This window comes from Pleurodeles waltl, chromosome 4_1 (genome assembly GCF_031143425.1).
Source record: "Pleurodeles waltl isolate 20211129_DDA chromosome 4_1, aPleWal1.hap1.20221129, whole genome shotgun sequence".
In the NCBI taxonomy this organism is placed as follows: Eukaryota; Metazoa; Chordata; class Amphibia; order Caudata; family Salamandridae; genus Pleurodeles; species Pleurodeles waltl.
In genome coordinates this window covers 389932180-389947941 of record NC_090442.1, presented here as the reverse complement: position 1 = coordinate 389947941, position 15762 = coordinate 389932180, and the positions used below count along the sequence as shown (strand labels likewise).

At 40.3% G+C, this 15762-nt stretch overlaps 1 protein-coding gene across 2 annotated transcripts in view; it reads left to right on the top strand.

Moving 5' to 3' along the window:
- The window catches only part of DNAI7 (dynein axonemal intermediate chain 7), a 342681-nt gene that overhangs the window by 40991 nt on the left and 285928 nt on the right, over positions 1-15762 (top strand). For both annotated transcript variants that reach the window (XM_069228584.1, XM_069228583.1), the window contains exon 2: positions 15368-15473. In XM_069228584.1, coding sequence (XP_069084685.1) covers positions 15368-15473 — 106 coding nt within the window. The remainder of the gene's footprint in view (positions 1-15367; positions 15474-15762) is intronic.

The following is a 15762-nucleotide window of genomic DNA, read 5'->3' as shown; positions in this document are numbered from 1 at the left end:
TCATTTTTCAAGCTTGTGGCAAGAGGTGAATTACAATGAGTTCTAGTTAAGTAGCATTGGTACCAACAGAATGCATTTGAGTATGCAAAAGATAAAATAATCAGGGGCTGCTTCACAAAGGTATTTATGTCTAGTAAAGTAATGAGTGCGGAGTCTCTGCACTCAGGGCGGAATCTCTGCACTGCAGTTCTTAGTGCAGAGATTCCTCTTCATGTGCGGGAATCCACTCCTGTAACTTTACTACACATAGATACAACTTCCTTTGTGAATTGGGCCCTCAGTATTTTGTACCCTTTCCAGACCACCTAGGCTTGGAATCCCTTACTGGCAATGTACACAATCCCTTGCAGCTCCTGTGTCTGGTAACTGGAAGACTGGTTTGGTGAATCCGTAACATAAAGTTTAGACATATTCTTGATCTCTTGGGTTGTAAAAGACATAGTAGACTTGCAATATATTATGTTATATGACCTGACCTTTTGATTCTTGGGCATGGTGCTTGAGAAAAGCGATATGTGGATGTGGAGTGTACATGAATACTAAAACACATCAGAAGCTCATGTATATGAACGGGTTCCGATATTACCCACGCACGCGCACACGCACACACACACACCCACACACCCACATTGACCACAAAAATGTGCATATGCCACAAACTTATGCTATTAGGTGAACAGAAATGCTTCTCTAGTATAAACTACGAACACATTTTCAGGACAGTCTGGAAGTTATAAGTAGCTGGAATGTAGTTCTGGGCAAAAGTTTAATAATCCAGCAAAATATACAAAATTCTTGAATTTTGTGTTACATGACATTTCTCAATATTTCACCTTTGGCAATTTCTGCATAGCTTTTTAAGCAGAGTGCACCTTGCATAAAAGTGTCTCATAAGATACTAGCTGAAGCCTGGTCCACATAGAAAATGTCTCACCAACAAACATTTTTTGCTCCATAGACTATTTTACTTAAGGTGTATGCTCTCTTGAAAAATGTTGTGTGAGATACTGGAAAATCCCTTTTCATTTGGAAAGTGTAATTTGGTGAAATTACCACGGAATTTCACAAAATGGCATGAGAAACAAATATGTAGTTTCACACATCCCCACTGCAAAGTGAATCCAGGAGTGGTCCTAAGTGGAAGCTGTAACCTTAGTTAGAGGTTTAAACCGAAAACATGTAAACCAGATTGAAGACCTTCAAATTCTGTGAGATGCACATGCTGGAGCCCTGGATATCCTCTCAGCAAACGTTGGGTTTATTAATGTAGAATACAGGATTAAAATATTTCTATTTGTATCTACATCTCTCACCATCAAATGGAAAAAAGCCCCAATGCCTCAGAGCCAAATGAGTGGTGTGGTTTATTGAACTAAGTATTCACAAAAAAAGAGTTACTACTTAGATTTGAAGTTTACCAGGTCTATGCACGAGTACCTTATCTAGTCCAGGACTTTAGTTTGCAATATAGGGCTGGTAGTTCTCTTTATCCCAAAAAGCATTCAGGACTTCAATGACCAGATTGCAACATAAACATTGAATTTAAGTTTTTAAATTGCTAGCTGGCCAGGAAGACTAGTGACTTTATCTATTCAGTTAAGATTGAGGCTCACACCTTGTAATTCAATGGAGGTATTTTTTAGATTTTAGAGAAAATACACTGTCAATATTCCTAGCTCGCATGAAGGAGCATAGACCAGAAGTAAACAAGGTCCACTGATTTTTTTTGGCCTGGGAAAAGATTAAGGCAGAGTCTCCTCTGAGTTAACTCAGGCAAAGTTTTGAATCTAATTCACTACTACTTTATACACTCTTCATTCATTTTAGGGTACGGTTTGGCATCTTCTCTCTGCTTCTGTAGGAAACCAACGCATAACAAGATGACACTCAGAAAAGCCTAATTTTGTTCTTCAGTATTTCCCATTTCCTAGAGGCCAGATGGCTCACTGAACTGAGCACTACTGCAGACATTTGTTTGTAATGTACTGGTGAACATGCCATTTCCTAGCATGGCAAACTCGGTCAGTAATCCTTTAAGATTTAATATGTTCTCTGCCACCATATAGGGCAACAGTATCTCTTGAATCAGCGCTATGACATAATGCTATACTTCAAATGTTTGGACGGTAGTTTATCATTTGGAAGATTTGGGTCATCCATCAAAGAAAGATGGATGCCCACACCCCACTCAGGCTTGGGGGAAGCATCAAGTTTGCACTGGTAGAGTCTCAACTGACTCTGCTGGCACAAGCCTTTGACCAGGCGACCTATCCACCACTGGGCCACCAGGTCATAGTAACAGCTGTAATTACTATGACCTGACAGCACTATGTTGGAGGAGAGGGTGATCAAAACTAGTTTTCTCTGCCTGGGACCGCCGTTTAAGGCATTTCACTGAGCCTATTATAAATATGCTCACTGTATGCTTTGTTTCCCATCAGGATGTTGAGATCCCTAAACTGGGCAGATGATCCTCCAGCAGAGGACCTAACCTCTGCTAACCTGGTGGACCAGCTGCCCAGATCAATATGACCTTATTCTCGATTTCTGGGAAATATGATGCCCTGATGCCAGCTTTAATTGTCTGCCTTCATTGAAGTTACCTTCATTTAGTTCTGTTGCCCCACATACCACTTCATACATCGAATTGAGGCAGACTTTCCACTACAGGTGCAACAATGCTCCACAAACTACATACCCATTTGCCTTCAATGCTATCTAATTTTAAAATGCTACATTGTCATTCATTGCTACTTCAAAGCAAGGCTTATTGACATTGTCATGCCGCTTTTATTTGTCTTAGAAAATTGAGTAGATCCAATTTCCATGCTCATTTGACCAATTAGGATAACCTTAATGGTAACAGCAAATAGTAGTACATTATACTGGAGGTTATTTAAGTGACAAACTACAGTGCAAACCCTCTTAACTCATTCATCAAAAAAATCCTGTTTTTCCAAGAACGCTTACGTAAATGTTTAAAGTTGTCCAGTTTAATACCTGAAGACCAAATGTAAAATAAAGAATGTTATTTATTGTACAGTCCACTATTTAGTTCCTTAGCTGACTTTCCACCTTTGCTGACTTTGCAGTTATTTTCTAACTTTCTTTACTCCTTTTTTAATTTCTAGGCACAAGATAAAGCAAAGGTGTGTACAGTGCAGATTAGAAGTTATTTACCTTCAGGGAACACGCTTTGTTTAGCTTAGTGTAGTGTTGGTAAGTTCAAGTTTACAATTAGGGTGGAAAGTGTGATTTGATGAGTATTGTGCACTTCTGCAACCGTTGTGTATAGGTGGAACAAAGCATGCTGAAGTAAAGCCGCGTTTTGCGTTTTAAGCGTAGAACTAAAGAACATTTTTTGAGAAAATATAAATACACCAATGAACCAGCTACAGCAGCAGGAGCAAATGTATGCAGGACTGTTGTGTGAATGAAAAATAGATAAAAGTGTAAAAATGTGTCTGTTGATCTACGGCTATTAATTGACGTTTTTCAGTTCAATTATTTCCTTCTGAAAAACAAACGAATATTCTTTGATATGAGTTTTTTATGAGATTATAAGAAATAGCTCTGCTCTTAAATAGTTGATGTAAATTGTCAAAAGTTACTATAGATGTTATAGTCCCACTTCACAAAAACGTAGACAGCATGCATAGTTCACACCTATGCCCGAGCTTCATATCTGACAGACTGAACATTCTCAGTCCGTTCCGTGAGTCTCAAGCATACGATTATGCATGTCATAGCATATGTCATTGTTAGCTGCAAAGATTGACTGTTTAATCAACCTTAAATAAACGGGGGGGGTGCACATTTAGGCCGAGTATGCGCCTGTAGGGTTTGGCAAATTACACATTTTCAAAGAGCAGCAAAGGTGAAGCTATAATGTTTTTGTCCTTGTAAAATGCCTCTGTGTAATTTTTATTATGTGAGTGTAATCCTGTGTAAATCTCGATTACAAGGATGGGCATATCATGCATAGATTCTGTCACTTTGTGAATTTAAAAACTGGCTGAACATACCCATGGAACTGGTATTTCACAGGCCTAGGGTAATGTTCACACAAACATCTTCCCTTGCTTAATGTGTGTAAAATACATAGATTTCTTGCAGTGATTACTCATAATTTCACATAATACATGACAAAAAACGATGCATTTCCTCGTTTCCTCCCACTGAATATACCCAGGTATCTTCTACCTTGCCTATTTCCATCTGCAGATGTGTTCTACACCTCAGCCTTGCTGAAGCATAGATCACCATGTCTGAGGGAGTAGAAGGCACAACCTACTTTTGAGCATGTTAAAGGGCATGGTAAGAGTGCTTGAGCGTGCGGAGATCATCTGAGAGCAGGTAACCTAAAGCTGAGAGTATGTACAGCACACCAGAAGGTGATCACAAACTGTTAAGCGTGCAGAGTATGTTTGAGGTGTGAAGAATGTTACCAAGTGGTGTCAAGAGAATGGCCAAGGATGTGCAGAGCTTTTGAAGAGTGTGGCTGAGAGCCCTGAGCACAGAGGAACATGTACAGAGTATAATAGTTGAGCATGCGTGGAGAGAGGTAAAGTGTGCACTCTTTTGATGAGGGTGTGTGGAGTGCGACGAAGGGTGTGTATTGGTGTGGTGAGGGTATGCAGATAGAGTAAGCCTGGCCAAGCATGACTTAGGGCCAGATGTACAAAGCTTTTTAGATGTTGCAAACGGTCCAATTTGCAAAATTGGGCTGTTTGCGACCTCTAAAAAGCATTTTTGTATGTACCAAGGCCAATTGAGATTTGGTAACCTGTTACAGAATCGCAATTTGGGTTTGTGATTAGGTATTAGGAAGGGGTGTGTTGAGAGCGTCCCTTCCTAATATCAAATCGCAGTGGTATGTGTAAATGTTTTGTGACCGAAATCTGGTTGCAAAACATTCCGTTTTTACCTCCAACTTCAAGTTGGTGGTAATCCATTCGCAAATGGTCCCTAGGGCACTCCTTCCCCTTTGAGAATGTTTGTAAAAACATTTTTTTAAGAGCAGGAAGTGGTCCCATGGACCACTGTCTACTCTTAAAAAAATGAAAACAGAAATTTTCATTTTTCTTTTAGAAATGAATCACGTTTTCCTTTAAGGAAAACGGGCTGCATATAAAAATAAAAATAAACTTGCTTTATTTAAAAGCAATAACAGACATGGTGGTCTGATGACTCTAGCAGCCCACTATCCCTGTGATTTTTGCGATTACTGATAGATCGCAAATTGAGACCTACCTCATGAATATTAATGAGGTAGGTCTATTTGCGACCCACTGGGGAATCGCAAAATGTGTCAAAGATACATTAGTACATGGGTGTTTACGATTACCAAATAGCGAATCGCAAAAAAACGCTATTTGTTAGTCGCAAACCTGTCCATACATACATATCGCCCTTAAAGTTTGTAAGCATTTTTTTAAATATACAGATAGTGACTGAGTGCCAGGTTGCGTATGTTTTACGATTGTGCATTGCAGCTCAGGGTGCACACAGCAAAGCATAAGATGTACAGTGTGGAGTAAGTGAGCACAGAGTCTAGAAGACGATGTGTGCAGAGCGCGGCCACCAGTATGTTGCAGGTGGTGTGGGTGCAGAGTATGGCCGAGAGTGCACTGTGCATTGCTGAAGGTCTCTAGATTGGGGCTGTGGGTCAGCATCATAACTGTTTATTTGGAGAGCATTGTTGAGGGTTAGGAAGGTGTAGCCAAAGGGTATGAGCATGGCTGAGTTTATGAGCAGCAGGACATGACTGAGACTATGGAGGTCATGGCCGAGGCGTCCCAGAGAGTGTAATTGAGCATAGTAAAAGGTGTGCAGGGCTTAGTAAAGAGGAATGCAGTGTGTACAGGGCATCAGTTAGATTTTGCAGTATGTAGCTGATTGTTTGCAGAGCATGGCTGACGATGGGTATAGTCATAATGAGGGGAACTGTTGATGGGGGTATTCTGAAACTGCATATAAATGGTCCATATTTCATTACCATCATCTTAGGGTTTCCTTCATGTTGGTCTCGCGCTCCAAAAACAATAGTGCAAAAAATCAGTGGTTTACCTACTAAAATCAGGGGTTTACCTGCTAAAAATATCTTAACGTCTAACATTGTTAATGCTGAAACGTCGTCAGTGCCTTGTACATGCAATCTCCCTTTCAGAACTGACCTAGTTGTATGACTTTATTTAACTGTGTCAAGCCAATATATGTCAGCAATCAGATCATTCTGTAACAGTACTTCAGTTATGTGTGATCTGATAATGCCAAGCTATGGTTAATACTCGAATGGCCATTGCTGTTAATTATTAAAGAAGAGTGTGTTTCTCTTTTTGACTCTCAATATCAAACTACTTGATTGCCACTCGATGGACCAGTTCTTCCACGGCCATTGTTTCTTCAAATTCAGAAGCATAACTTTCATTAGCTCAACAGGTACAACGGCATAAGGGCCGAGGAATTAGAGGGGCCCAGAGCACCCTAATTATGGTTATATTTTCCTCTCCATAAATGGAGCGGTGCCATTTTCATTGTTTGCACAAAAGTCCATGACACTCTTTCATCACCATTGCTTCAATGTTCATGTTTTGTCTCCTAAATTCTCTGTGGACTTGAAAGTCAACCTGCCTGTCTTTATTCTTCAAAGGCTAACCATATGTATTTTTTGCAGTACGTGTTCTTTAGGTTGAACCTTATATAAAGAGCCACATTAATTGCTTCTGTAGGCGATTTTGAAGAGGCAGGGCACTGACCCTAATCCAGGCTTCCTGCACTCTCCTCTGAATTCTGTTCCTGTGAGCCCTGCTATGACCCTGGTTTACTTCTTGGCTCAGAGACTGTTTTTATACTTTTGTCTTTTTTTGCTTAGAGCCTTGAGAAAGCCCTCACTCTATGCATCCTCTTATGAGCTCAACCCCTGGCAAAGGGGCCACGCCACTCTCCAGTCTCAGAAACATCAGTATGATTAGTCCATAGAACGTTTCTCCTTTAAAGCCTAGGCACACTAAAAGATAAAAGCATAGCACAAACCAAACACTGGCAGGGTAGTTAGACCCATTATGACCGCTCCAGCTATCATATAGCAGGGTTATGGGAAGGGTATAGGGAAGCAAACTAAAAATCTACTTTGGCCTTGATTACGAGTGGTAAATGCCACCAAAGTTGCACATAGGGAAAATACCGACACCACATGGTCCGGTAAATAAAAGATGCGTTAAATAGCACTGACTGTGAGTTTTTACTGTGCACCACAGAATCATTATTTAGCGCATGTGTTAAATAGTGAATGTGTTATTTAGCACAAATGGCAAATGCTGCTAAATGCCAAATGTTTAGGGCATGCATTAAATACCTCACCCGATGTACAGTACATGCAAAAAACATTAGGAGGTAATTATTTCCATGCTCTGGAAGTTCCTGGAGGGTGGAAAAAAATCCCTGGAGAACAGAAAAAGCCAGAATAACACACAAAAAACCTAAGGGCACCCCAGAAGTACACTAACAACTCCTTCCGGTGTGGGAGTGCACAGACATTTATTTTGTGCAGTCAGATCACCTCAAGACATACAAAATCCACATCTATCCTCTGATATCACTCAGTCATTAGAAAACGGCAAACTCTTCTTTCATAGACCAAGGCATTAAAAATAAGTACACATTTACAGATCTTGATCTGGATGTCCTGGCCAGAGAGGTGGTTATGACCGTCTAATATTCTCTCCCATACTGAAGATGCCACAGAAAAACAAATCATGCTTGTGGGAGATAACGTCTAAAAATCAATACTAAATCAACTTATCTACATGATGTTGAAAACATTTAAAACTAAGCCTTCAGTTCTAGGTACCAAGCAAAAGAACTAAAGCATGGCATGGCAACTGGTGGTAGTTCTCCATGTCATCTCACCTCAAGCTCTGGGAAGGAACAATTATGACCATCCTAAACATGTCTGGAGTGAAAGACATGAAATGATGTCTCAAGATTGGAGGTATCCAAGGTAATGGTCATGAAAGTTGTAATGGAAGGACTGTGGTTGTTAAAAAGTTGACTCGACTGAGAGTCATCATCATTGTGAAGAGTGGTTGATGTAATTTGTTACACATATTCACATTGATCCATGTCTATATCATAGGGGCTAACGACTATCCACTGGTACTGCTAACATGCTGAGATTGGACCACAACAATCATAATGCACTCTGATCTCGATTATGAAGGATTGATTTTTCTGCCCAGTACCTTAAGGGTGGTGTGTTACCACAGAATGAAAAATGTTGCTTATCATCAGTATCATAACATTGTGGTTTTGTCCAGACCACCTAACTTACCAGTTCAGTACACACATCAACATCACACCGCATTTACACATAAATAGTCTGTTTCATTTTGTGGTTGCAGCGTACTTGTTCCTGTCAACCAGAGGTCACCATGTGTACCTGAGCACAGTCAATTTACCCTAGGATTTCAGGAAATCCTGCTGTAGCACAAATGTTTGCTTTACCGGTGTGTCCAAGGGGACCTATATGCTGTACACTCACTCTAGCAGAGTATTTTGCTAAAGGTTGACTGAGAAACGCCACACACCAAACCTATTGTTAGCAAAAGGTCGTCAGGAGGCATGCACAGTCAAAGCACCACCACTCCCTGACGACACCTTCTGAAACGGAGTTCCATAGACTCCCCAAACATCCTCCTGATGACAGGTGTAGTCACTCACTACACCTGCCTGCAGGGGGTTGCTACCTTTTCACAAATGCGATTTCCCCAGGGTTGGTGCGAGTTTGCAGCACACCTAGTGGCAGAGCATTAGCTATAAGAGAGCACACTGTCCCAGTTTGCGCCTTGTGCAACTAGTTAAAGGTGTGTTGTGGTGCAAGCAGGAACATTGCTTCCTATGTACAACAATGCCCCAAATTGTCCTTTAAAACTATGGTGCCTTCCCACATAACAGGCCTTGAAAGTACTGTTACGGCTTTCATTGAATGTGAGAATTAAGCTCAAAGTTCCCTGCACCATTCACAAGGGCTAAACAACTGAAAAATGCAGCTTGCCTGACAAACAGTACACATGAAAATGACGTTGTATCTCCAAAGAGCACACAGTACTTATGTACTAGAATATATGTCGGTGAGGCCATATGACGTGCGCCATCTAATAAAGATCCATGATGGTATTAGAAAGTTAAGTATGTGTCAAATTCACTTATACATTTTTACATTTACTGCCAAATTTTCCATGTTTTTCTTTTACAAAGTACTAGATATAACGTTTATTCTTTCTTATGCTTAATTTGCTCATGTGTCTTTAATGCTTTTTAATTTCTTTCTGTTCTTCTTTCTATCCTTTAACTACTTTTACCAGCCAAAGAAAGGTAAAAAGGTATGGTTGCTGGCTTTTATTAGTATCTTTGTGGACCTCTATATGATACTCCTTCTGTGTAAAAGGAACGTAATAGAACACTCCATTGTGAATTCAGGGTTATTAGTACTGTCATCAGTTATAACATGTGCAATGAATAGTGTTGAGTATGCAGGGTTTTAATGTATTTTTTTTAGCTCTGGTAGGCAAATAAAGAACTCGTTGTTGGGTCGGACCATAGAAGAAAGATGCAGTGATTGAAGTCCGTCTAAACGTTCTTATGAGTTCAACACTTGAACAAAATTGGAAATCTTCCGATTCGGTAGCACATTTATGGCATCATTTATCATTACGTTCGTTCAGTATCAACATATTGTTGGTTCTGTAGCAAAGCAAGACTGGTGCTGCACAAGATTGTCCCTCTTGTAAACCAGGAACCAGTTGGGTGCGATTGCTGTTTTATTTTTAGTAGGAAGTTCATTTTTGCCAAAAATTGGTAACTGCTTCAGAATGATCTCTCAATTTTATGTGGGTGTTTACAGAGACCTTTAAAATAAGGCTTGTTAGAACATCCTGAGCTCAGGGTCGGACTGGCCCACTGGGCAATCAGACAGTATCGGGGGCTGGTCTGACAGGTTAGTGTGGGGGGCGTTTTTTTGGTTGTTTGGGGCCTGTTTTATGGTTTTCTGGACCCGGTTTAACTTCTTATAAACCTGGTATTAAAACAAACATTGCCTGCAGCAAGTTTAAATCCAAGCAGTCTTCCATACGTTGCAAAACACATATAAAGTTTGTCTTTACAAGTTCAAAACTGCCCCGATTTGCAAACATGAACCACGTTTTTAGGTATCTAATTCACTAATGGGGCCCACTCTTGTTTTGGTGCCTGGGCCTATATTTTATTCCAGCCTGACCCCTCCCTGAGCTTCACATAGATTCCACTTTTAAATACAATTTAACCCCTTCAGAATTTATGAATAGCTATGCATAATTTATTTGTGATAATCTAGGGTTTTCCTGTTTTAGAAAACACTGCTTTTGTGAAACCTGTCAAAACTTGCCTAGGAGAGGCTAAGGACCCATGGGTGCAGTTTAGCAGCCATATGTGTTTGGCTAGGGGTAGAATGCTGACAAATAATAGGTATAAGAAATATCTATCTGACTTCCTTCGGTAAAATAAAACTGCCTGGTAGAAAAAGAGTTTTGGTCATACCCAACCCAACCCAATTACACTTATATTATAACATACTAGTTAACGTATATCGGAGGCCAAAAAATTAGCTTGGCTCCTGGTATTTGCAAACCACTTGGGCTTAGCTTCGTGGATTATCATACAACCGAAGCCCATCAATTTAATTACTGGATGACAATACAGTTATCTCTTAAATATCTTCCATGTATACCATCTTAAGTATGTTTTTCTTTATGCTTTATTTGATTTACTTATTCAAGTGTTTGCTCATTTCTTTCTGTTGTCTGTCCACGTTTCAACAACCGCAGAAAGGTAAAAAGGTATGGAAGTTAGTTTTTATTTAGTATATTAGAGTACTTTTAAGTGATTTATCCTTTGTTAAAAATAATCTACTATTGTGTATTCAGGTCTTGTGAAAACGGCATCAACGTGTAAAAATCGTGATATTGAATATTTCTAAAGCCTCAATTCCAAGTGGCCCTTTAATTCACTCTTTCCGCTGGGGTTGCATTTAGAAGTGGGTCGTAGTTTACTGCAACTCGTAGTTACTGGGTGCGATAAAGACAGTACTCCCTCAATTTTTCCCAGGTATATTGCTAAATGAAACATGCTGATATATTCCAGGAGAAAATGCATAGTAGGTACCAGGACAGGAAAACTTTGATGCCGGAAACACCAAACTCTGCCGTTTCACGTTTTGAAGGTGAAAGCTTGTAATGGTTGAATTTATCGCACCCGGTAAATTCCAACTCCTGTGGTACTGGATATTAACAGGTAGAAGAAATATGATCAACCTCTCTTTGCCTCCTGTAATAGAGACCTGTGTGATCAACCTTATGAAAATCATCTGCTCTTTGCAGCATTGCCTTTTACTTGACTCTGGTGGAAAACAGGGAGGTGCTTGATCTAGCTCACAAAGATGAATCAGTTGTACACCTCCCACATGATGTTCCAGTGGTGGGATTAACAGTAACCATCATGGTCATCAAGTTACCGAGAAGAGCGAGCAAGGCAGCCCTCTAAGAACGGATAAACCCGAATCCCAGACATTACTTTAAAATGGGTACATACTATGCATTCCTAAAACCATTTCCTATATGATATTGGGGAAAAGGTCAGAAATTACAACTACATTTTTGAAGGTGATGAACTCATCCAGAAGTTTAAGATTTGCAATAGTCCTAAGAAGCATTGTTCCCTTGCAGCAGCTGATGTTTTTATATGCCATTCACAAGCATTTACCTGTCTACTAAAAGAATTGTGCTTCAAATCGCCACGCTGTGCCCCTATTGTGAGAATCTGGCAGACTGCAGCCTGCTGTCCAGGTGCTTGCACACATTTTATGCCATATGCTCAAAAGCACTGTTGTTCGCCCAATTACAGAAATAATTCTGCTGGGCCTTTCTACTTGGGGTTGTGCACCATGCAGTGCAGAGCATTAGATTCACAAGCCTCTTCATTAAGCTGCTCAAGGAGTCCTCCCAAACACTTTAGGCCTGTAAGATGGTGGAGGTGTCATCTTGCAGGGGTCTTCCAATCCTGCCTCGAGGACCTCTTGACATCGTTGAACTCTCTTTGTGCATTTGGCAATAATAAAGCTTATTGAGTGATTTTGTGTCACAAAGTACTAATTTTGTAGCCACGGTGTTTAATTATGTGGCTTATTGCGTCCAGATTGAAGCTTCCACGGGATGTCAAGACTGGGGTTCACAGAAAGCAATAGTTTGTGCCTTAATCATCACCACTGGATATCATCTGCGTTATTTGACATACATGCTGGAGTCATTATTCCACAGTTTTCATTGCTATATTGTATTTTATAGAATTGATAATGTGGGTTATTTTAAAATTAGTTGGAGCCCTTTAGGTTTCACCAGATGCTTATTTATATATTAGCCATTTGTCAGATGCTTGTTGCATAGAGTGTTTAGTTAAAGAACCATTAATACAACTTTGAAGACGTGGAGTCTGGATATGTACACAATTTTTTTTCACAGTGATGTGCACATAATATGTTTGGAAGAGTTCTGTTAATTTTTAAAATAAATCTGACTGCATTCAGAACTCAAGTTCCAGATTCTGATTCTATCAACCTCTCCACACGCTAGACACAGAACAATTTATTACAGTAGTCAGAATCAACTTAAAGGAAGAACAGAGATGCTGGCATTTTTTTTAATTGGCTGTAAATGTTGTTTTGCTGAGAGCGTGGAAGGAGAAGGAGACAAGCTAGAAAGAACAGAAGAGATGTCTTCAGAAATCGTTTTGAAGATGTTTTCGATTACATGCTAGTTAATGGGCATCAGCTCCTGATATCGGCAAAGTCTTGTGTATGCCCTACATTCTTGTTCTTTGCATGAAGAGCATTGAGTGGATATCCTGCTTTTTTACATCTCCTATCTAATTTGCAAACCGACGCAGCTAAAATAAATCCAAATCTCTTTGCAATCAAAAAGGCACAGCCCAAAAAACCCTTCCCTGAAGGACTGCATGAATTAAGTTTCAATTAATTTTCTTCGCTCTTCTGCATGGGAATCACCCACCCTAAAGAGGAACACTCTAGCTTAAACAAAAATAGGAAAATTAGCCAAGAACTAGTTGGTACAAATGCTAATGCTCCTACATCTCAAATGCACTTTTAAGTGTCCCCTAAATATACTTCAAATTCTGTGATTTCAGAATAAGACTTCTCTTGGCTGTCTATCTTGCTGAGCCGCCTTTGTGCTCTGAAAATCCCACCCCACCCACTCCTGCCAGAGAATTAGCCCACACGTTGCTCCCACACTGACTGACTCTTTCAAACTCTCCTCTTCAAAACTGGATCGTTCTGTAATGTATCAGTATTGCACACATTAAATCACTCCTTCAAAACAGATGCATTTATAATAAAACTGTTGTACCGTCCCCAGTCTTTCATTCACCTTAAAGATCATTGAATTAAAAAAAAAAAAAGAATCAAGATAATGAGCTCCTTGGCATATGTGGTTTCAGGTTTGGCCTTGGCACAGAATCAGCCACATTCTTGGTACTAGATGACATCCTCTAGTCTTTGTGTTTTTTGTTCAAAGCTGTTTTTTGAGTGTTAGTAAGAATCTGCCAAAATAGTAACACAAAGTAACACAAAATGAAGAAGGACGCATTGTATAAATTGTGGTCCCGAACGCACGTCAATACATTTTTAGGTAAAGTATGTCCAGAGTACATATCATTAACATAGATAAAACGTCATTTCATCGACATAAGAGGAGTAAGAATAAGCTGCAGCCTTGGGTGGGACGAACAACGTGTGGCATTTGTGGGATTTAATGATGATGTAGTCAAACGCTTGATGGCACCACCAAGAGAGGACTTTGTAGGCCAAGTATAGTGACAGAGAAGAGCAGAAAACAGCCTCTGTAGTGATCCTCCTGCAGCAGCTGACGCTGTTGAACACCAAACCCTCTTAGCCATCCTTCAAACCGTAAGGCGTGCTGGTGAAACCATATTTAATAGTTCGACTCAGCAGATAAAAACCGGTTACTCTATCTCTGATCCTGTTACGCATATGGTGTAACTCAGGCCTCTGCTCGGATGTCCGTTCTCCTCAATCATTATGTTAACCTATTTGGAGACATTTCTGTTTAATTAGCAGTAGAAGCTTTAGTAATTAACCAGCATGATAACAGCTGCGAGGTTTCTGACCAACAGGAAAAAAGTGAATATATTACCCAAGCCTTCGTTAAATGGCGACTTAGTAAAACTAAATGCATTATGAGAGCTTATTGTCTCACCTATAAAGACTTACACTTTAATCTTCCCAGATAACTTTCTAAATAAATGTTGTATTTCCGGAGGGTCACGAACTCTGCATCCAAGAACAAATATCTCTCTGCACACGTTTCAAGAAGGAATGCACCTTACACACATCTTTCTCGGGCAATGTCCCAGTCTGCAATACACATGTGGAATGCCTCTTTTCCTACCTTCAATACTCTCAAAACATGCTAAGAAACATTTTCATGCAGCATAACACCATTTCTTTCTGTTCTCTGTAGTAATTAACCTCTTTTAATTTGTTCAGTTACCCATGCCTTATGTCAGTTCATTATATATCTACCCTACATTTCTATCTTTACTCTGCACATTTAACTCAATTCATACACTCATCCTCCAAATGCTTTTCACAGCACAATTTTTCTTCAAGGAATGTTTCTCGTACTCCTATTGGTAAATGGTTGTACATCGCTCTGAAAATGTTTCACCGTATGTTTGTTCTGTTCCCGTTATTACATTGTCACTATGGCTTGCTCAAACAATGGCTCCTTCCTACTACTGTTCGGTTCCATTACTGCTTCTGCGCCTGTTACTGCAGTGCAAAGTAATCGTATCACTGTAGGGCAGTGGTTCCCAACCTGTGGTCCGGGGACCCCTGGAGGCCCGCGAAGCCTTCTCAGGGGGTCCGTGACTGCTTAAAAAAATAAAAAATATTAACAGATTAGGTCCTCAGCTTTCAATATTGGCTCAGTGGGGGGGTCCCCGGATTCCAAAAATGATTCTGTGGGGGTCCCCGGTTCCAATAAAGATAAAATGGGGGTCCACAGAAGTCAAAAGGTTGGGAACCACTGCTGTAGGGTATTGTGCGTGGGTGGAATCCGCACTGCAGGAAACAGCTGTATCAACACAGGTCGGATAAGAATCGAAGCACATGGTGAGGTGTCCTAGTCTATCAGTGCTAGCCTGTCACTTCCAATAATAACGCGCACTTTATTATAAAACGATGTCAAAGTTTATTGGCAGTGATCAATGGTTCTTTCTCTCCTGCCGCCATGTGAAGTCGTCAAAAGGCACTTCAGCTGGTTCCAAGAAGAAAGGGAAACTAAGTAAGGCCGAGCGACTGAAACTGCTGAAGGAAGAGGAGGAGAGGAGGCTGAAGGAAGAAGGTATTGTGACCAGCTGACTGTCCTGTGCAGACACCTGTCTCTATTCTCAGTGACGTCTCGCTTGGTGGGGTGTGGTGAATGAGGGTGTTTTGTTTTCACTTAACTGGGAAAGAAACATGCATGTTGGAATTATGTATAGAAATGTATTTTGAGATATTATGTTTTCACCATTAAAGATTAGCTGTAACTAATCCCTCTCGCCTTCCAAAGAAACACCTATTGGTTGGGGAAAATCCATTCACCTTTGTTCGATTTCCGAAGGTATGCTACCCAAGTCGTGTGACTGCAG